Source organism: Nycticebus coucang, chromosome 14 (genome assembly GCF_027406575.1).
Source record: "Nycticebus coucang isolate mNycCou1 chromosome 14, mNycCou1.pri, whole genome shotgun sequence".
In the NCBI taxonomy this organism is placed as follows: Eukaryota; Metazoa; Chordata; class Mammalia; order Primates; family Lorisidae; genus Nycticebus; species Nycticebus coucang.
In genome coordinates this window covers 70,376,464-70,399,444 of record NC_069793.1, presented here as the reverse complement: position 1 = coordinate 70,399,444, position 22,981 = coordinate 70,376,464, and the positions used below count along the sequence as shown (strand labels likewise).

Below are 22,981 nucleotides of genomic sequence, written 5' to 3'. Positions count from 1 at the left end.
TTTAAGTCTAAAATTTCTTTGCTTAGTTTCTTATTGGAGGAGCTATCCTACACTGCCAAAGGAGTGTTGAAATCTCCAACTATTATGGTGCTGGAGGAAATCAAGTTGTTCATGTCTGTTAGAGTCTCTCTTATAAATTGAAGCGCATTCTCGTTGGATGCATAAATGTTAATAATTGAAATCTCATCATGTTGAGTGTTACCCTTAACAAATATGAAGTGACCATCCTTATCTTTCCTTACTTTAAAGCCTATTGTATTTGTGAATAAAATTGCAACACCTGCTTTTTTCTGATTTCCATTTGCCTGAATTATAGATGACCATCCCTTCACCCTGAGTCTATATTTATCTTTTAAGGTAAGATGAGATTCTTGTATGCAGCAGATATCTGGCCTGAATTTTGGTATCCAGTCAGCCAATCTGTTCGTCTTTAGAGGACAATTTAAGCCATTCACATTAATTGAGAATATTGATAAGTCTTCTGGAATTTTGGGTATTGAGGTTTTCAAAAGTGCAATGGAAGTGGAAGTTGGAATTTGATCAAAAGTTTCTGAGTGAGTTTACCCTGGGGTAGAGGATTGCACTGGTCATTATGGAGGATAGGTCTGAGAATAACCTAGAGAGCTGGTTTCGTTATGACAAATTTCTTCAACATGTGAATGTCATTAAAGTATTTAATTTCCCCATCATAAGTGAAACCAGGTTTAGCTGGATACAGGATTCTGGGTTGAAAGTTATTTTGTTTTAGGAGAGTAAAGGTCGATGGCTACCCTCTTCTAGCTTGAAAGGTTTCAGCAGAGAGATTTGCAGTCATTCTAATATTCTTCCCCTGGTAGGTTATGGATTTCTTACATCTGGCTGCTGTCAGAATTTTCTCCTTCATATTAACTTCGGTGAAGTTAATTATAATGTGTCTGGGAGATGCTTTATTTGGGTTGAGTTGTGCTGGGGTTCTGAAACTGTCTACTGTCTGAATTTCAGAATCTTTTGGCATGTCTGGGAAGTTCTCTTTGATTATCTCATGAAGTGGAACATCTAGGCCTTTTGAAGCCACCTCGTTGCCTCCAGGATTTCCTATAAGATGAATATTAGTTTTCTTTGAATTATCCCAGATATAATTCTGCCCTTGCAGAATGATTCTCTCAGATCATTCTGAGACAAAATGATTCTCTCAGATATGACTCTCTCAGATCATTCTCTGAGAGAATGATCCATTTTTGCTCTCCACTTCTCTTCCTCTGATTCTCTCAGATCATTCTCTGAGAGAATGATCCATTTTTGCTCTCCACTTCTCTTCCTCTTTGAGCATTTGGGGGCATCGAAAAGCTTTGTCTTCAATGTAAGAAATCCTTTCTTCTGCCTGCTCCATTCTGTTACTGAGGAATTCTATTGTATTTCTCAGATCTTTGAGGGCCGCAAGTACTTGTCACACTGAGTCCAAATCTTTAGTGATTTTGTCTTTGAATTCATTGAATTCTTGAGAAAACTTTTGAAATGCTCATTGAATTTCTAATTCCAACTTTACCTTCATTCTTTTAATCTTAGTTAGAATCCAAATTTTGAATTTGATTTCTAACATCTCAGTCATTTGTTTATGAATGGGATCTTTGGTGTGTCCACCTTGTTACTCCTTAGGGGAGTTGATCTACTCTGATTATTCCTGTTGCCAGAGTTTTTCTGCTGATTCTGCCCCATGATTATTTTACACCATTTGGCTAAATGAGCAGATAAGGTGAAGTTGGGTTGGGTGCTCCTAGAGTAGGGATTAATTAGCCCTTTGTCCAAGATCTTGGACTGGTGTCTCTACCTTTTACCCTAGAGCTTTGCAAAGGACCCATACAGTGCTGCAGCCTGAGACATTGGGCATTGCTTTGTGTGGTGGGGCTATGTGGCTCTGTCTTGTTTTCAGCTGGTCTCTGTACAGTCCTAGTGAATCAGTAACTCTGGGTTGAAGTCTCAGCTGTGGAGAAATACCAGAACTAAGACGCCCTGCCCCCCATGGGCAACAAACTGGAAAAGGAATATGAAACCTTCCCACAACCACACACCCAGGGTACCACTTTGGGTAGTCCTTGGGTGATTGGCCCAGGTCAAGAGTTCCAAATAAATTGTCCAGTCAGCACCCAGTCTCAAGTGGGAGAGTTCAAAAGGTATCCAGCAACTAGATAGCAGTAGTCTGCTGGCAGCTCGAGTATGACTTGCTCCGGTGCTCCATGGAGTTAGAAGGAATCACCCAGCAAATGAATTAATCCAGGAAGGTTGATGCTTCCTTCCCCACCTCAACACCTCTGTCACATTGAGTCAATGGTAACCCCACAGGGCTGTGATCCAGTTCCCTGCAAGGAGCAGATGCTCCAGGAGTTTGCACCTGCCTGAGTCACAGGGAGATCTCCTCGGCCAGACTGCCATACTCTGCCACTAGTTGGCAGGGGGAGCTGAAGCCTGACAAGCTCAAGTGCTTAATGGAAGCTGGGGCAGATAACTCAATTCCAGCCCCATCCTGATTGATCTTGCTGCTGCTTATATTCTGGCAGAATTAGCATTTCTGTCCCAGCTGTATTCCCCTGTGGGCCAGGCTCTGAGTTCACAGAAACTGCGGCTGAGCTTCGGCCCTGTGCCACTGCCATTGTGCCAATTTCACGGAGCTGGTGTCTCTGTCTTGGTTGCACTCTGTGTTGGGGTGGGCGTGGTTGAAGCTCACTTTCAGCTCTCAGTTCCTGCTTCACCCTGGGCTGGTACTTGCACGCAGCTTTCAGTGTCTGTTTCTCCCTGGGCTTTGTGCTGTTGCCCCACCTGCTTTTGTCTCATCTATGTTCCCCTGGGGACAGGTGCTTCTTAGGCTCACTAAATCAGCACTTCTGACTCAGTCCCACCCTGTGAGTATGCTGTCTCTGCATGCATGTATTCTCATCTCTGTCCCTGCCATGCCCCCCGGGGCCGGTACTGCCTCAGGCATACCCTTTACTCACAGAGCCTGCATTTCTGTCCCAGATAGGTTCCACCAGTAGCTGCCAATAGAATAAAGGCCTGGATTTCTCTTGTTGCCAAGAGAGGCAGGGTGAATCCCTCCAAAATATCCCCCCAAAATATCCCCGGGGGTGTGAGCCGTATTGTTCCTGCCGCTGCCGCTCTATGCCACGGGGCACTGCTTCTCACTCTCCCTCTAGGTCCACTGTCTTCTTTTTACACCTTTGCCACAGAATCAGTACAGACCAGCAACAGTGCACACTTTGTCAACACCTCTCAAGAAAATATCCAAGAATCTGGATACATGGGAGATAGGCTTCCAGACCACAGGGTGAGAGTGGAGGGGAGTTCTGGGAGTTCAGAATTGCACATAAAGAATATGTACAGTTTTATGCCTGGTGGGAGTGTGCCATGGCATGCTAGTATGTCCTCTCTGGGGAAGGAGTTCTGGTTTTTAGAGGGTCTCTCCCATGGGATAAAATAGGAGGAGATCTGGACTGTGCTCGCTTGTTTGTATAGAGTATACTGCAAGCCGTTCTCATGGGGGAGGGGACTCCCATCTACTTGGCAATGGATTTTGTACCTATTGTTTATTTCCTTGGGGTCTCAGCTCGCCTCAGCAGGGTTGATGTGCATTCTTCAACCTTCTCTCATGGCTCAGTTCCATACCATCAGCTTACTTGCTAAACTTCTGTTCTTTAACTTGCCTTCTGGACAGGAACCTTTGTGGAAAGCTGGCTCCAGTTGGCCATCTTGCCTCTGCCCGCCCCGGAGCATTTTTTTGTTGGAAGATTTTTTATTGTTTCTTTGATCTCAGTGCTTGAAATTGGTCTGTTCAGGAGCTCTATTTTTTCCTGGCTAAGTCTAGGGAGAGGTTGTGATTGCAAATATTGATCCTTTTCCTCCACATTGTCAAATTTCTGGGCATAGAGTTTCTGGTAGTATTCAGAGATGATCTCTTATATATCTGTGGCATCAGTTGTTATTTCCCCTTTATCATTTCTGATTGAGGTTACTAGAGATTTTACTTTTCTATTTCTAGTTAGTCTGGCCAATGGTTTATCTATTTTATTTAGTTTTTCAAAAAACCAACTCCTTGTTTCATTAATTTTTTGAATGATTCTTTTGTTTTCAATGTCATTGATCTCTGATTTAATTTGGGATATTTCTTTTCTTCTTCTTCTTCTTTTTTTTTTTTTTTTTCAGTTTTTGCCTGGGGCTGGGTTTGAACCTGCCACCTCTGGTATACCAGAGGTGGTGGGTTCAAGTTTTGAGCCACAAACATACAAAGTAGTATTCCTTTGAGCCACAGGTGCTGCCCTGATATTTCTTTCTTCTGCTGGGTTTAGTTTTAGATTGTTCTTCTTTTTCCAATTCCATACAATGGCTTGTGAGTTTGTTGACGTGCTCTCTTTCTGTTTTTCAAATGTAGGCATCTAAAGTAATAAATTTTCCTCTCAGAACAGCTTTTGCAGTATCCCGCAGGTTTTGGTAGCTTGTGTCCTCATCGTTGTTATGCTCAAGGAAGTTAATGATTTCCTCTTTTATTTCTTCCTGCACCCAACTGTCATTCAATAGAAGGTTGTTTAATTTCCCTGCCTTTATGTGGGGTTGAACATTTTTGTTGGAGTTGAGTTCCACCTTAAGTGCCTTGTGATCTGAGAAGATACAAGGTAAAATTTCAGTTCTTTTGATTCTGTTGAGGTTTGTTTTGTCTCCTAGGATATGATCAATTTTGGAGAATGTTCCATGGAGCGAGGAGAATAATGTATATTCTTTATCTTTGGGATGGAGTGTTCTATGTGTGTCTAATCAAGCACAGTAGTTCTAGGGTCTCATTTAAGTCCTTTATGTCTTTGTTTAATTTCTGTTTAAGGATCTGCCCAGCTCTGTAAGAGGAGTGTTAAAGTCCCTTACTATGATGATGTTATAGGATATCATATTGCTCAGACTGAGTAAGGTCTGTTTCAAGCATCTGGGAGCATTTAAGTTAGGTGCATAAATATTTAGAATGGAAATGTGTTCTTGTTGTATTTTTCCCTTGACCAATGTAAAGTGACCATATTTGCCTTTTTTTACTTTAGTTGCTTTAAATCCACATATATCTGAAAATAAGATTGCAACTCCTCTTTTCTTCTTAATTCCGTCCACTTGATAAATTGTCTTCCAACCCCTTAACTCAGAGTTTTAATTTGTCTTTTGAAGCTAGGTGTGTTTCCTGCAGACAGCAAATGGATGTCTTGTGTTTTTTAATCCCATTAGTCAATCTATGCCTCTTCAGTGGGGAATTCAAGCCATTAACATTTATTGAGATAATTGATAACTGTGGTAGTGTTCTATTCATCTTATTTTGTGAGAGTCCATTGCTTAGTTTTATCTTTTGCATCAGTGTGAAAGTTAGGTTCTGTCCTTTAATTTCTGAGTTCTTACTTTGCTGTTGATCCATTGTGATGGTCAGTGTGTAGAACAGGTTGAAGTATTTCCTGTAGAGCTGGTCTTGTTGTGGTGAATTTCCTCAATGTTTGTATATCAGTAAATTATTTTATTTCTCTGTCAATTTCTTTTTTTTTTTTTGGTTTTTGGCCGGGGCTAGGTTTGAACCCTCCACCTCTGGCATATGGGACTGGTGCCCTACTCCTTGAGCCACAGGCACTGCCCTCTCTGTCAATTTCAAAGCTTAGCTTAGCAGGATATAGAATTCTGGGCTGGAAATTGTTCTGTTTAAGTAAATTACAGGTAGATGACCATTGTCTTCTTGCTTGAAAAATTTCATTAGAGAAGTCTGCAGTCACCCTGATGGATTTGTCCCTGTAGATCAACTAGCAGCTTGCAGAATCTTTTCTTTTGTCTTGACTTGGACAGGTTCATCACAATGTGTCTTGGAGAAGCTCAGTTAGAGTTGAGGCAACCTGGGGTCCAATATTCCTCTGAAAGGAGTGTGTCTGAATTTTTGGTGATATTTGGGAAATTTTCATTTATAATATTCTCTAGTATGGCTTCCATTCCCCTGGGGCATTCTTTTTCTCCTTCTGGGATTCCTATAACTCGTATGTTTGAACACTTCATAAAGTCCCATAATTCTGTCAGTGAACTTTCTACTTTCTCTGTCTTCTTTTCTGCCTCTTTAACTATCTGAGTTATCTCAAAAGCTTCATCCTCTACCTCGGAAATTCTTTCTTCTGCATGGTCTAACCTCTTGCTGATACTTTCTATTGCATCTTTAAGTTCCCTAATTGACTGCTTCAGTTTCTTCAGCTCTGTTATATCCTTTCTATATTCCTCACATTGTTCATCTCTTATTTGATTCTTTTTTTGGATTTCTTTTTGGTTATTTTCCACTTTATCAGCAGTTTCCTTCATTGTTTCCATCATTTCCTTCATTTTTTTCATCATCTGTATTCTAAATTCCCTTTCTGTCATTTCTAACATTTCTTTATAGGTGGAATCCTTTGCAGTAGCTACCTCACAGTCCCTTGGTGGGCGTTATTCTGGACTGGTTTTTCATGTTGCCAGGATTTTCTGCTGATTCTTCCTCATGAGTGTTTTCTTTTATCTGTTTCCTTGCCCTAATTTTCCTTTCACTTTCTCTTGCTCTTTAAGTTACTGTGCCTCTGGACTAGGGTTTTGATGAGTCATTTTGGTCCTGGACCAGAAGGATGAGAAGATTGAAGAGGAAGAAGCGGGGATAAAAAAAGAGAAGAAAAAAGAGAAAGGAGAGGGTGTGAGTAAAAGGGAATATTGACAAAAAAGAAGAGGGAGACAGGAGCAATATAGTTGTACATTAGAGTACTTTGACCCAACCTAATAACCCCCCAACCTCTGGGGATGCCAGGTTGGGTGGTTCCCTTGAGGTCAGCAGCTCTTTGCTAGCCTGTTTGAACATGGTACCCTTCCTCCACCAAGTAGAGAGGAAAGACAAAAATCCTAGAAATCAAAGCAAAACAAGCAAATAGAAAATTTTACAGGATATAATTGGGGGGGAAATGAAATAATAGGGGTAGAAACACTAGCAAAAATGAAGTTCTAATCGTTAAAGAAGGCAAAAATGGGGCATTGCCTGTGGCTCAGTGAGTAGGGCGCCAGCCCCATATCCCAAGGGTGGCAGATTTGAACCCGGCCCTGGCCAAACTGCAACAACAAATAAATAAATAATAAAAGCCATTCTCTTACAAAAAAAAAATGCATAAAAAGGTAGTGCCTGTGACTCAAGGAGTAGGGTGCCAGCCCTACATACTGGGGGTGGTGGGTTCAAACCCAGCCCTGGTGAAAAACTGCAAAAAAAAAGAGGCAACAATGAAAAATTATATTAAAACTAGAAAAATGAAGAAGGAAAGAAAAAAAAGAAAAATCTAGAGTGAAAATGTTAAAATTAAAAAATACATATATAAAAAAATATATAGCACTATATATATCTTGCTGAATATTTTCTGGGCAACCAGTGATCTTCTGGGGTATGAGATGTTAATCACAATGCTGATATGGCTATAAGAGATGGAGACTGGAGACCTCTTCTGATTTCTCAAACCCCGCAGAATGGAGAGCCTAAATATCTCCTCAAGCCCACTTAAAAAGCACTTTAAATTGCTAACCTTGGCTAAACAGAAGGTTTCTCAGGAAAGCACTTGTCACTGGGATCACTGTCCACTTACCCAGTATGCCAAAAGTTATCTTACTCTATGCCCTTGAGGGCCAAGGCAGTAAGGCATCTCAGTCCCCGCCTTTAGGCTGCTCAGTCACTAGATTACTCACCCAAGATCTCCTGCCTGATCCTTGCTCTGTGACCCTGAGGGTGGAGCTTGCCGGGGCACTTCTCCCACAATGGCTCTGCACGGCCCACAGCTGAATACTATTAGCTCTGTCCAGCGGCTCAGTCTGGGGCCCTTGACAATGCTTAAAGTCCTCCACACTCTTGCCCAAGTTCTCCCAAGGTAGTTCAACTGAGTGCCAAGTCCAAGAGTAACGAACAGCTCACAGGTAAGGCCTTTCCAGTTTGTAATCTCACTGCTGCTAAACTTTAATCCTGCTGCTGGCAGGATTAAACCAAATGAACACACACAACCACTTGCCAATTCTCCACTGCTTTTTTCCTCCTCATGGGGTCCAGAAGTCTCTTGCGGACTCCCTGTATACCCAAAGGTATGTTTCTGGGCAGATCCCACTAAGCCAGAGAGGCCTGGAGTCTTCTCTCCCCAGGCTCACCATGCCCAGTTGCAAAGTAGCTGTTACTCGGCCACCGTCTTGCTCCTCCCACTGCCACTGCCACTTTCTTTTACTTTTATAATAAAAAGAATCCCCCCAAACCCAAAATTATTTTATTACTTAAATATGTGCATTTCCTATTTTAGTAATCCCAAACTTGGGACCTGCTTTATAACACTCTCTTAATGGGCTGATGCATAATTAGGATTATTACATGAGGACTTTTTTGCTTATGTGTGGTGCTGGATATAATGAAAATTATGCTTATCAGGTTTGGTTAGTGTTTGTGTATTTAATGTGTGGCCCAAGACAATACTTCTTTCAATGTGACAAAAAAAGCCAAAAGACTGGACACCATGCTTTACACCTGACTCCATCTTACAGGTGTACGAGGGTCCTTGGAGTGGCCATTTGGAGGCGTGCCAACCCCTCCCCACAGAAAAACTGTCCTACCGGATAAGTGCAGAAAGAACCCAGCTCAGTGCAGAAAGCACCCCAGCTGTGCCTTCGCATACAAGCATTTAGCCCATCCCCTGAGAACAGCTCTGTGGGTCTGGAGAGCATGTCCTGACTCTCCTACTAGTGGCTCCCCCAAGCGGCCATAAAGGCAACATCTGATTCTGCTGAAGCTTTGCAAAGCTTTTTAATCTCACACAACCTAGCAATACATGAAGTGCCTTAGTCCACTCGCTTTCCCCCCACCCCCCACTTCGGTGGTTGTGGAGATACTGATTATTATTTCCAATTCTTAAATAAAACTGTACTTAATTTCACTGTAAAATAAACAAAACCCCTGTGAGCTACAGGGTCCTTAATAAAACTTGGGGCACTCAAGTACTCCATCTTGGGACCAGAGTCTACCACAGACACAGAAGAACATCTTGGTAGTTGGCTCACTTAACATAAACATCAACCAATAACTGAGAGAACAATGATATAGCCCTTCAAAACATTTTCCAACTCAAACAGAGTGTGGGTGATTCACACAAGTATCACCTGCCATCACCAAGAGTAAGCTGGGCGACCTAACTCCCTGCACCCTGTTGGGAAGAATTGAAGACACCAGGTCAGAGATCACCTGAGAGGATCATTAAACCTGCTAGAGCAACCTAGAGGCACCTCAGGACCAGCACTCTTCTCCCTGACACAGTCAGGGACTAATCATCAGGGTCTCAGAGATAAGCCCATAAACCAGCCCTAACACCCTTGCCTCTCTATAGAGAGGCCAGATGAGAAGGAACCAGCAGAAAAACTCTGCAAATAGGAAAATTAAAGTGAAAGGTCACCACTAAAGAAAACAATAATACTTTACAATGGATACCAATCTAAACAAAAAGATTAAAGTGACAGATGAAGAATTTCAAACATGGGTTGTAAGGAAAGGAAGCTCATGGAAACACAAGACAAAATAGAAACTCAACACAAAGACAATGTAGGAATTAACTAAAGAAATCAAACTATTAAAGAAAAAACAAACAGAATTTCTGGAATTACAATGCACAGTGGAAAACTTTAAGAATTGGGGGAAGGGAAGGGAGGGGGAGGAGGAGTGGGCGACAATAGCAGTGAATTTGGGGGGTGGGGGTGGGGCGACATAACCCCAGTGCTGCTGGCGGGGGTGCTGCCATGTCTCCTGGATGCTGCCAGGTTAGTGGGTCCAAGTCACCGCATCAAATCCTGGGTGGAGAAGGGAAAAAGCCAGAGCTGCCCCACACGAATTCTGAGACTCATGGTTGATCATATGGAAGAGTACCTTGAACTTACAGTATTCTGAAGAATCAGTTCAAAGGATCCAAAGAGTACAAAAGGAGAAGTACAAATGTCTACCACAAGACAAAAAAAAGTTATGTTTACTGTAAGCTGTAGTAAAATGAGCTCAATTGTTGACAGAGATGACAGTAGTATTATTGATGGGTTGGTTGAAGAAGATGACAAGGACAAAGCAAAAAGAAATCTGAAAAGAAACACAGAGATCAGTTTAATGTTCTCATTAAAGAAGTGGGATTCATGCTTCCTGGTAATGCTAGGAAGATGGACAAATCTACTGTTCTGCAGAAAAGCATTGATTTTTTATGAAAACATAAATCACTGCACAGTCAGATGCTAGTGAAATTCAACAGGACTGGAAACCTATATTCCTTAGTAATGAAGAGTTTACACAGTTAATGTTAGAGGCTTTTGATTTTTTTTTTTAAGCAATCATGACAGATGGAAGCATAATATATGTGTCTGAGAGTGCAACTTCTTTACTTGAACATTTACCATCTGATCTTGTGAATCAAAGTATATTCAATTTTATCCCAGACGGGGAACATTCAGAGGTTTATAAAATACTCTCTACTCATCTCCTGGAAAGTGATTCATTAACGCTTGAATATTTAAAATCAAAGAATCAGAATTCCTTTGTCATATGCTTCGAGGAATAATAGACCCAAAGGAGCCATCTACCTATGAATATGTGACATTTATAGGAAATTTCAAATCTTTAAAGAGTGCATCCACTTCAGCAAACAATGGTTTTGAAAGAATTGTACAATGCACACATAGGCCTTTGTATGAAGATAGAATTTGTTTTGTAGCTACTGTCAGGTTAGCTACACCTCAGTTTATCAAGGAAATGTGCACTGTTGAAGAGCCCAAATGAGGAGTTCACATCTAGACATAGGTTTAGAGTGGAAGTTTCTATTTCTAGATCACAGGGACCACCCATAATAGGATATTTGCCATTTGAAGTTCTGGGAATATCAGGCTATGATTATTATCATGTGGATGACCTAGAAAATTTGGCAAAATGTCATGAACACTTAATGCAATATGGGAAAGGCAAATCATGTTATTATAGGTTCCTGACCAAAGGGCAATAGTGGATTTGGCTTAAAACTCATTATTATATCACTTATCATCAGTGGAATTCAAGGCCAGAGTTTATTGTTTATACTTACACTGTAGTAAGTTATGCAGAAGTTAGGGCTGAAAGAAGATGAGAACTTGGCATTGAAGAGTCTCTTCCCAAGACAGCTGCTGACAAAGCCAAGATTCTGGGTCTGATAATTGCATAAACACAGTTTCAAGGAAGCACAGGAAAGGTTTGATCACAGCCCAACTCCTTCTGCCTCCTCTCAGAGTTCAAGAAAGTCTTCTCACACAGCAGTCTCAGACCCCTCCTCAACACCAAGAAAGATCCCAGTGGATACCAGCTCTCCTCCCAGACAGCATTTACCAGCTCACCAGAAGATGGCACAGAGGAGGCCATCGTTCAGTAGTCAGTCCATAAATTCCCAGTCTGTTGAGTCATCATTAACACAGCCTGTGATGTCTCAAGCTACAAATTTATCAATTCCACAAGGCATGTCCCAGTTTCGGTTTTCAGCTCAATTTGGAGCCGTGCAGCATCTGAAAGACCAACTACAGCAATGGACACAGATGATAGAGGCAAACATTCATCAGCAGCAAGAAGAACTAAGGAAAATTCAAGAACAACTTCAAATGGTCCATGGCCAAGGGCTGCAGATGTTTTTACAATAATCAAACCCTGGATTGAATTTTGGTTCTTTTCAACTTTCTTCTGTAAATTCATCCAACATACAGAACTTGCACCTATAAATATGCAAGGCCAGGTTGTTCCTACTAACCAAGTTCAAAGTGGAATGAATACCGGACATATTGGCACAACTCAGCACATGCTACAACAGCAGACCTTACAGAGTACATTGACTCAGAATCAACAAAATGTACTGAGTGGACACAGCAAACCCCTCTTCCCAGTCAGACACACAGTGTTCTCACAGCCATGCTGTATAACACAATGGTGATTTCCCAGCCTGCCACTGGAAGCATGGTCCAGATCCTGTCTAGTATGCCACAAAAGAGTACCTAGAGTGCTACAGTCACTACTTTCACTCAGGAAAGACAGATTTTCTCAAGGTCAGCAACTTGTGACCAAATTAGTGACTGTTCCTACTGACAAGCTCCAGTAGCGTGTGGGGCGGTCATGGTGCCAAGCACCATGCTCATGGGCCAGGTGGTGACTGTCTATCTGACATTCACTACTCAACAGCAGCAGTCTCAGGTGCTGTCAGGGATGCTGCCACAGCAGCGGCAGCCTCTGCAGAGCTCCCAGGACCCGCAGCTGACCACAGTGCCCCAATCTTCTCAGGCCCAGCTGACCCAGCCTCCACAGCAGTTTTTACAGACTTCTAGGTTACTCCATGGGAACCCTTCAGCTAAGCTCATCCTCTCTGCTGCATTTCCTCTACAGCAGAGCACTTTCCCTCAGTCACATCACCAGCAGCACCAGTCTCAGACACAGCAGCAACTTAGTCAGCACAGGACTGACAGTTTGACTGACCCTTCCAAGGGTCAACCACAGTAGCACACAGCGGAGGAAGGGGATGGCCCCGAAAGAGCTACTCAGATGACCTGAGGATAGAAGGAAACGTCTCAGCAGTTTCATGAATGTTCTAGTTCCTGGAAATTGGTGGAGAAAATGCTGCCTAGTGCTACAGATGTGTATTAAATACCAGCCAGCAGGAGATGATCACAAGGATGTAGCCAATTCTGACAGTGTTTTAGTTGCCCAGGTATTTTTTTTTTTTTTATGGAAAAAGATGATATTGCCAAATGTAAGAAGCCCACCTATTAAATGACATCCAGTGAATCAGAAAGGCACTAATGATGTTAGTAACTTTTTAGTGGTTCTGCGCCTGTTAAGTGTTACAGAGGACCCACCATTGCCAAGTCAGGGGTTTGCTTGCAATAATGCCATGAAGACAGTCCAATAGACTTGGTAGCCCCCACCCCCACCCCCCAGCCCCTTTCTCTTTTTAGATAATGATGGAACAGTAATTACTTTCAGAATGTGTGTGGGTTCAAATTCTTTGTGTACAGATGCTGTAAAAATATGTATATGTCTGAATAAAAGGAGAGAAAGCAAAAAAAAAAAAAAAAGAATTGCTTCATCACAGAAGAAAGAATCTGAGAATTTGAAGATAATACCTTTGTGCTAAACAAGTCAGTTGAAGAGAAAGAACAGATAAGAGGAATGAACAAAGCCTATAAGACATGTGAGACTATGAAAAGATGCCAAACATAAGAATCAAAGGTATCCCTGGGGGTCAAGAAGAAAATTCACAAGGGTTGGATGATTATTTGAGGGAATTATTGAGGAAAATTTCCCTGGCCTTACTAGAAATCTAGATATCCAGATACAAGAAGCACACAGGACTCCTGGGAGATTCCTCATAAAGAGGCAGTTGCCATGATCAGTTACACATAATCTTAAGGCTGGCTAAAGTAAATATGAAAGAGGCATCCTGCAAGCAATAGGTAAAAACTTACGAAGGAAAACCAATCAGACTAATCTCCAACTTCTTAACTGAAAACCTTGAAATCCTACAAGCCAGAAGGGAGTGGAGGATCCATCCTCAGCCTTTTAAAACAGAATAATGGCCATCCTAGAATCTCATTTCTTGAAAAACTAAGTTTCTTATATGAGGGAGAAATAAAGATTTTCTCAGACAAGCAGTTGCTAAGGGAATTCACAAAGACCAGTCCTGCCCTGCAAGAAGTGCTCAGACCCACATTATACAATCATCAGCACAATAGCCACTCACCAGTGTAAAACCTTCTTAAAGCCGAGTGCAGAGCGCAGACACCACAATGGCTCAAGAGATAAAACAAGTAATGAGGGTCTACCCAATAGGATAAACAAAAGTCTATCACACATATCAATACTTTCAATAAACATGTATGGCTTGAATTCCCTCTGAATATACATAAACTGGCAGATAGATTAAAAATATATTATCCAAGTATCTGCTGTCTCCAGGAAACACATCTAACCCACAAGGACTCTTTTAGACTCAAGGTGAAAGTATGGAAAACAACATTCTATGCAAAAAGAAACCAAAAGAAAGCTGGTATAGCCATTCTTGTATCAAATGACATGGACTTCAAATCGACAAAATTAAAGAAAGACAAAGATGGTCGCTATATAATGGTGAAGTCTTCAACAAGAAGACTTAATAAGTCTAAATATCTTTGCACATAACACGGGAGTGCTCAGATTCATAAAACAAATTCAACTTGATCTAAACAAAATGATAAACAGCTGCACCATAACTGCCAGGGACTTCAATACCCCACTGACAGAACAGGACAGATCTTCCATACAGAAAAAAAGAGAAGAAAAAATGGACTTAAACAGAAATCTAGAACAAATGGGTCTAAAAGACATTTACAGAGCATTCTACACCAGAACTACTGAACATAACATTTTTCTCATCAGCTTATGGAATACTCTCTAAAATTGATCACATCCTAGTCTACAAATTTTAAAAAATAGAAATTATACACATATCTTCTCAGAGCACAATGTAATAAAATTAGAAATAAATTACATCAGAAACACGCATCCCTACACAAACTCATGGAAACTAAACAACATTTTGCTGAATGATATTTGGGTTAATGAGGAGATAAAGATGGAAATCAAAAGATTCTTTGAACTAAATGATAATGCGGACAAAAGTTATCAAAATCTGTGAGATACAGCAAAAGCAATCCTAAGAGGAAAACTTACAGCCTTAAATGCTCACATACAAAAGACAAAAGATTACAAATCAATGATCTAAGGAAGAGTCTTAAGGAACTGGGAAAATAAGAGCAAACCAATCCCAAACCCAGCAGAAGAAAAGGAATAACCTAGATCAGAGCAGAACTAAATGAAACTGAGAACAAAAGAACAATATAGAAGATTAATGAAGCAAAAGGTTGGTTCTTTGAAAAGGTAAACAAATTTGATAAGCCTCTTACTAGATTAACTAGAAACAGAAAAGAAAGGACTCTGATAAGTTCAATTAAAAATGAAAAAGAAATCACAACTGATATCACAGAAATATAAAATCTCATATATGAATGCTATAAAAATCTGTGCTCATAAACTTGAAGATAGGGAGGAAATGGACAAATTCTTAGAAACACACAATCTCCCTAGGCTCAGTTAGGAGGAAATATATTCTTGAACAGATGACTATCAAGCACTGAAATTGAAGCAACAATAATAAAAAAAAATCTTCCAACAGACTGTACATAGTGGCTTGTGCTTAAAAACCATAGCACTCTGGGAGGCCGACATGGGTGGATTGCTTGAGCTTAGGGGTTCAAGACGAGCCTGAGGAAGAGTGAGACCCTGTCTCTACTAAAAATAGAAAAACTAGTCAGGTGTGGTGGCATACCAGTTTCTCAGGAGGGTGAGGCAAGAGGATCGCTTAAGTCCAGGAGTTTGAGGTTGCTGTGAGCTCAAAAACATCACAACACTCTACCCACCACAAAAGAGTGAGATTCTATCTTAAAAAAACATAAATCATCCAACAACAAAAAAAGTCCTAGACCCAAATTTTATCAAACCTACAAAAAGGAATTTGTATATATACTGCAGAAATTATTCTATAACACTGAAAAGGAAGGAATCCACCCCAACTCATTTTACAAAGCCATTATCACCTTGATACCAAAGCCAGGAAAAGACACAGCTAAAATAGAAAACTGTAGACCAATATCCATTCTGAATATAGATGCAAAAATTCTCTATAAAATCTTAGTGTTCCTGTAAAAGGTTTATAGTGATATTTCATTGGTTTAAATTTTCACTCTCTAATAGATAGTGATGTTGAACATCTTATCATGTATTTATTTGCCAGTGGTGTATCTCTCTATTGAAATGTCTGTTCATATTTTTTCTAATTGGATTGGGGGGGTTGAATCATTAGTTTTATATATTCTAGATACTAATCATTTGTTGAATGTCTGATTTGCACATATTTTCTCCCCATCTTTAGCTTATCTCTAGCATCTTCTTAACAGGGTCTTCCACAGACCAGAAGTTTTTCTAAATTTGATCGGGTCAGACTAATCCGTTTTCCCTTTATTAGCATCTTAGAGTTCTCTAAGAATTCTTTGCTTAACTCTAGATTTCAAAGAACTCAAGAAATAGACATTTTTTCAGGGATGCAAGGCTGGTTTAACATACGCAAGTCCATAAACGTTATCCACCATATTAACAGAGGCAAAAATAAAGATCACATGATCCTCTCAATAGATGCAGAAAAAGCATTTGATAAAATCCAGCATCCTTTTCTAATTAGAACACTGAAGAGTATAGGCATAGGTGGCACATTTCTAAAACTGATTGAAGCTATCTATGACAAACCCACAGCCAATATTTTACTGAATGGAGTTAAACTGAAAGCTTTTCCTCTTAGAACTGGAACCAGACAAGGTTGTCCTCTGTCACCTTTACTATTCAACATAGTGCTGGAAGTTCTAGCCAATACAATTAGGCAAGACAAGGAAATAAAGGGAATCCAAATGGGAGCAGAGGAGGTCAAACTCTCCCTCTTTGCTGACGACATGATCTTATACTTAGAGAACCCCAAAGACTCAACCACAAGACTCCTAGAAGTCATCAAAAAATACAGTAATGTTTCAGGATATAAAATCAATGTCCACAAGTCAGTAGCCTTTGTATACACCAATAACAGTCAAGATGAGAAGCTAATTAAGGACACAACTCCCTTCACCATAGTTTCAAAGAAAATGAAATACCTAGGAATATACCTAACGAAGGAGGTGAAGGACCTCTATAAAGAAAACTACGAACTCCTCAGAAAGGAAATAGCAGAGGATATTAACAAATGGAAGAACATACCATGCTCATGGATGGGAAAAATCAACATTGTTAAAATGTCTATACTTCCCAAAGCAATCTACCTATTCAATGCCATTCCTATCAAAGTACCTACATCGTACTTTCAAGATTTGGAAAAAATGATTCTGCGTTTTGTATGGAACCAGAAAAAACCCCGTATAGCTAAGGCAGTTCTCTGTAACAAAAATAAAGCTGGGGGCATCAGCATACCAGATTTTAGTCTGTACTACAAAGCCATAGTGCTCAAGACAGCATGGTACTGGCACAAAAACAGAGACATAGACACTTGGAATAGAATTGAACACCAAGAAATGAAACTAACATCTTACAACCACCTAATCTTCGATAAACCAAACAAGAACTTACCTTGGGGGAAAAACTCCCTATTCAATAAATGGTGTTGGGAGAACTGGACGTCTACATGTAAAAGACTGAAACTGGACCCACACCTTTCCCCACTCACAAAAATTGATTCAAGATGGATAAAGGACTTAAATTTAAGGCATGAAACAATAAAAATCCTCAAAGAAAGCATAGGCAAAACACTGGAAGATATTGGCCTGGGGGAAGACTTCATGAAGAGGACTGCCATGGCAATTGCAACAACAACAAAAATAAACAAATGGGACTTCATTAAACTGAAAAGCTTCTGTACAGCTAAGGAGACAATAACCAAAGCAAAGAGACAACCCACACAATGGGAAAGGATATTTGCATATTTTCAATCAGACAAAAGCTTGATAACCAGGATCTATAGAGAACTCAAATTAATCCACATGAGAAAAGCCAACAATCCCTTATATCAATGGGCAAGAGACATGAATAGAACTTTCTCTAAAGACGACAGACGAATGGCTAACAAACACATGAAAAAATGTTCATCATCTCTATATATTAGAGAAATGCAAATCAAAACATCCCTGAGATATCATCTAACCCCAGTGAGAATGGCCCATATCACAAAATCTCAAAACTGCAGATGCTGGCGTGGATGTGGAGAGAAGGGAACACTTTTACACTGCTGGTGGGACTGCAAACTAGTACAACCTTTCTGGAAGGAAGTATGGAGAAACCTCAAAGCACTCAACCTAGACCTCCCATTCGATCCTGCAATCCCATTACTGGGCATCTACCCAGAAGGAAAGAAATCCTTTTATCATAAGGACACTTGTACTAGACTGTTTATTGCAGCTCAATTTACAATCGCCAAAATGTGGAAACAGCCTAAATGCCCACCAACCCAGGAATGGATTAACAAGCTGTGGTATATGTATACCATGGAATACTATTCAGCCATTAAAAAAAATGGAGACTTTACATCCTTCGTATTAACCTGGATGGACGTGGAAGACATTATTCTTAGTAAAGCATCACAAGAATGGAGAAGCATGAATCCTATGTACTCAATCTTGATATGAGGACAATTAATGACAAATTAAGGTCATGGGGGGGAAGCAGAAAGAGGGATGGAGGGAGGGGGGTGGGGCCTTAGTGTGTGTCACACTTTATGGGGGCAAGACATGATTGCAAGAGGGACTTTACCTAACAATTGTAATCAGTGTAACTGGCTTATTGTACCCTCAATGAATCCCCAACAATAAAAAAAAAAAAAAAAAGAAAGAAATAGACATTTTTTCTAAAAGTTTTACATTTTTACATTATACTTTTAAGTCTGTGATCCATTTTGAGTCAATATTTGTATAATATGTATAGTTTGAAGATCAAGATTCTTCATTGGAGGGTGGGGAAGGGAGGCCTGTGGGCTGTCCAGTTGCTCCAGCATCATTTGTTGAAAAGATCACTCTTCTTCTGTTGAATTGCTTTCACACCTTTATCTAAAATAATTTGGCCATATTTGTGTGGTGCTAGTTCTGGGTTTTCTGTTTTGTACCATTGATTGATGTGTCTGTCCCTCCTCTAATACCATACGTCTTGATTACTGTAGCTATATAGTAAACCTCAATATCGGTTAAAGTGATTTTCTCTCATTGTATACTTTTCCCAGGTGGTTTTAGTTATTCTGGGGCTGTGCCTTTCCATATAAATTTTAGAACCATCTGGCCTATTGCTAGGATTTTTATAAGACTTACATTAAATTTATAGATCAATATGAGGAGAACTGGCTGGGTGCAGTGGCTCACATCTGTAATCCCAGTACTCTGGGAGGACAAGGCAGGTGGATCCCTTGAGCTCAGGAATTCAAGACTAGCCTGAGCAAGAAGAAAACCCTGTCTTTACTAAAAATAGGAAAATTAGCCAGCTATAGTGGTGGACATCTGTAATCCCAGCTACTCAGGAGGTTGAGGCAAAGGGATCACTTGAGCCCAAGAGTTTGAGGTTTCTCTGAGGTATGATGCCACATAGAGTGACAGAGTAAGACTGTCTCAAAAAAAAAGAGAGAGACGGCGGCGCCTGTAGCTCAATGAGTAGGGCGCCGGCCCCATATGCCGAGGGTGGCGGGTTCAAACCCAGCCCCGGCCAAACTGCAATAAAAAAATAGCCGGGCGTTGTGGCGGGTGCCTGTAGTCCCAGCTGCTCGGGAGGCTGAGGCAGGAGAATCGTGGAAGCCCAAGAGTTAGAGGTTGCTGTGAGCCGTGTGATGCCACAGCACTCTACCCGAGGGCGGTACAGTGAGACTCTGTCTCTACAAAAAAAAAAAAAAAAAAAGAGAGAGAGAGAACTGACATCTTTACTGTGCTGTTTTCAATCTGTGAACATGTCTCTTTATTTAAATCTTCTTTGATTACTTTCATCAGTATTTTGTAATTTTCATCATAGACATCTTATACTTGTTTTCTTGAGTTTGTTCCTCAGTGTTTAGTTTACTTTGGAATGACAGTTAATGATACAGTGTTTTTAATTTTATTTCTAATTTTGCTTATTAATATTTAGAAATGTGATTCGTTTTTGAGTATTCTTTTCAAAAGATAAGCAACTTTTTACTATTTTTTGTAATTTCATTTTTTAAACTTACTTTTAAGTGATCTGGTAGGATTGTCTCCCAGACAATTCTAACACATTGGGTGACTAACTGCCAGCATCATTTTGAAGGAAGTATTATTACTATTTTACAGTTTATACATTGAGGGTAAGAATTTGTCAAGCTGGTATATTCCAGAGCTGGGATTCAAACCCAGACTTGTCCAGAGCAGTTTCCAATATGCCATATCATTTTAGGATTAAAAATAATTTGAAGGTACTTACATGGTGTGTTCTCTGAGAAAGCAAATCCCTGAAAATGGCAACTTGACTAGAATTACTAGGTATTCCATCACTTATTTTCTTCCTGTCTCTATATTGACATTTAGTACCTTGATGAAATTGGGTTTTATTCCCCCTACTCAATACTTGTAAAAATTCCTTGTATGGTAGAACCTCCACGGTCGACCAATCCCCTACATTGATCACCGCCTTAAGTTGACCTAATTTTCATAGACCAGACATGCACCACATATGCGTATCAGTACACTAGGCCTAGTATATGTTGACCACCTCCATATGTTGACCAGTTTGTTACAGTCCTTTGGGTGGTAGCTTACAGAGGTTCTACTATATCTGAAATTTGAAATGTTTACTAGATTAGTATTCACTTATGTATTTTTTCAATTAATATTTACAGAGCCACATATAATGCTGTGCTGGATATACAGAGAAAAATAGGCCTAGTCTCTGTTTTCAGTTTTCTTAGTCAGGTAAAGGAGACTGACAGGTGAACAGATTGTAGGCAGCAGCAAGCACTCGGATAGAAGTACCAGTGCTGCCACACAGTGGGGTGTAAGAACCAACTCATGCCAGCTTGTAGAAGTCAATTATTAAATACTCAGAAACTCTGCAAATTGGTCTTACCAGTGGTAGCTTGCAGCTGGCTGTGATAGAAGTATTTTTACCATGGAAATTAGCAAATGCTATAGTAGGGCTTTCTTTTTGCTTTTTTCCCTATTCTCTCATTCTCTTTTTCTTTCCTCTTTAATTTATTTTTTTCTCTCTTTTTTATTAATTTCTCATAGGACATCTAGTGTACCAGCATACCACCGTTGCTACAGGAGCAGAGATACTAAATCCATTACTTTATCTCATTGTACCATGAGCCCATCTGTCACATCAAATCATGAGTTGTCCCCAGACCAGCTGCTTCTGGTCGTTTAGGCAACAGCCTTTCACACACATGATGGCTAATCTTCTTCTTTGTTTTTTTTTAGGTTATGAGAGTGAAACTGGGTCTAAATCCTATGTGGGTTCTGTTTTTATTCCAGAGATTATATAGAAGCCAACATCAAGATCAACTTATACATCATCAATGAGCCTTGGCTTTTCTCACTGGCCTGGTGCTCCAGTATTAACTCAGTGACCACAGACAACATTTCACTCCTGAGCCAGATTAATCACCCTTACTTCTTCATGGTGAGCTGGTTGTCCAGATTGTTCTTCCAAGCCTGGTGCAGTAATAGTACAGGTCTCTCACCCCTATGTTGCCCACTGTGCAATCCCCCAAGAAGCTACTTACACATACAGACTTCTATGAATACTGGAGATGTGGCATTTTCTATTTTTTTACCCAGAGCCTTCTGTGATTTTTCAGGGAAAAATTATAGTTAGAATAATTGAAATTTATTTGATCCTTGTGATGTACTTTGGGCATGTTATATACTTTAACCCTCTGGATTAGCCACTGTTGCTATCCCTATAAGGAAACTGAAGCTCAAAGATATCTTTGCATATGCTCTCATGATGTGGGAGTCAGAAGGAGGTCTGACGCCATAGTTTTGTTATTGCAGCCCCACCTTCCTAGAGGCTTGGCAACAATGGACAATGGAATGGGGTGTGGGGAGAAAACCAAGTGTACTTGACTCCAACGTGAAAACTGTGTGTCCTAAACAAACAAACAAAAAATACTTTTTTGGCGGCACCCATAGCTCAGTCAGCAAGGGCGCCAGCCAGATACACCTAGGGTGGCAGGTTCGAATCCCGTCAGCGCCTGCCAAACAACAGTAACAACTGCAACCAAAAAATAGCCAGGCATTGTGGCAGGTGCCTGTAGTCCCAGCTTCTTGGGAGGCTGAGGCAAAAGAATCGCTTAAGCCTAAGAGTTGGAGGTTGCTGTGAGCTGTGATGACACAGCACTCTACCCAGGGCTTGAGACTCTGTCTCAAAAAAAAAAAAATGCGTTTAAAGAGTGCAGTCAGGGGCGGCACCTGTGGCTCAAAGGAGTAGGGCGCCATCCCCATATGCCAAAGATGGTAGGTTCAAACCCAGCCCCGACCAAAAACTGCAAAGAAAAAAAAAATAAAAAAGAGTGCAGCCAGCATCTAGTTACTTAACCCGTTTTCCTGTTCTAGCCCTTCTGTTGCTCAGTGCCAGAGGACCGAGACCTGGAGACTTGGTTTACAATATCCCAGCTAAATCCCATCACTCATTATCTGTAGAAGGACTGCCAGATGGACTATGCAGTCTGTTTTTCTTATCTGTATGGCAAGCAGGTTGACTGGGTGGGATACAATAGCATATGCAACAGAAAACAGTTTAATTTTGCTCCATTGATTCTTTAAACCTGGTCTGTGAGCTAGGCCTTTCCTTGAGCCTGAATGAAATCTCTCAGGTCACATAGCTTTTTCAATCACTCTTAGATAAGTTTCAAAAGTTCACTGTAGTATCAAAAATCACACTTCAGAATTAAAGTGTCCAGTCCAAAGCAATAATAGCCCAAACTCCAAACTGCCTTGAAAGTTAAAGTTTTAGGCAGAGAAACCTAAATAGGGAGGGTTCTCAGTTTCTCTGTACTATACTCTCACCAGGCCTAGTTTCTCACCTGTTCAGGATCAGGACCAGGAGATCAGGGTCAAAGCCATTGTCTCATAGGGCCATATTGCACTAAAAGTCTGTGGTAGAAATGTGAAATCATTGTCTCCTTCTTTCTCTGATGGCTTGAGATGGAGATGATCCTGAAGGAAACTTTGATGGCATGTCCCTCAGTACAGGTGAAGCCTCTATACCCACCTATCATTATAGGTGGGTAATTATAAAACATTATAACATTATAAAATTCAGTCATTATGAAAACGCATAATTTAGAAAGCAATACATCCTCCATAATCCAATCCCCCTAAATCA

At 40.5% G+C, this 22,981-nt stretch overlaps 1 protein-coding gene and 1 pseudogene across 1 annotated transcript in view; both read left to right on the top strand.

Moving 5' to 3' along the window:
* The window catches only part of GDPD4 (glycerophosphodiester phosphodiesterase domain containing 4), a 108,057-nt gene that overhangs the window by 74,555 nt on the left and 10,521 nt on the right, over positions 1 to 22,981 (top strand). The window contains exon 13 of the mRNA XM_053561768.1: positions 21,127 to 21,274. Within this exon, the coding sequence (XP_053417743.1) occupies positions 21,127 to 21,274 (148 nt within the window). The remainder of the gene's footprint in view (positions 1 to 21,126; positions 21,275 to 22,981) is intronic.
* LOC128565363 (circadian locomoter output cycles protein kaput-like) lies at positions 10,013 to 12,538 on the top strand (annotated as a pseudogene).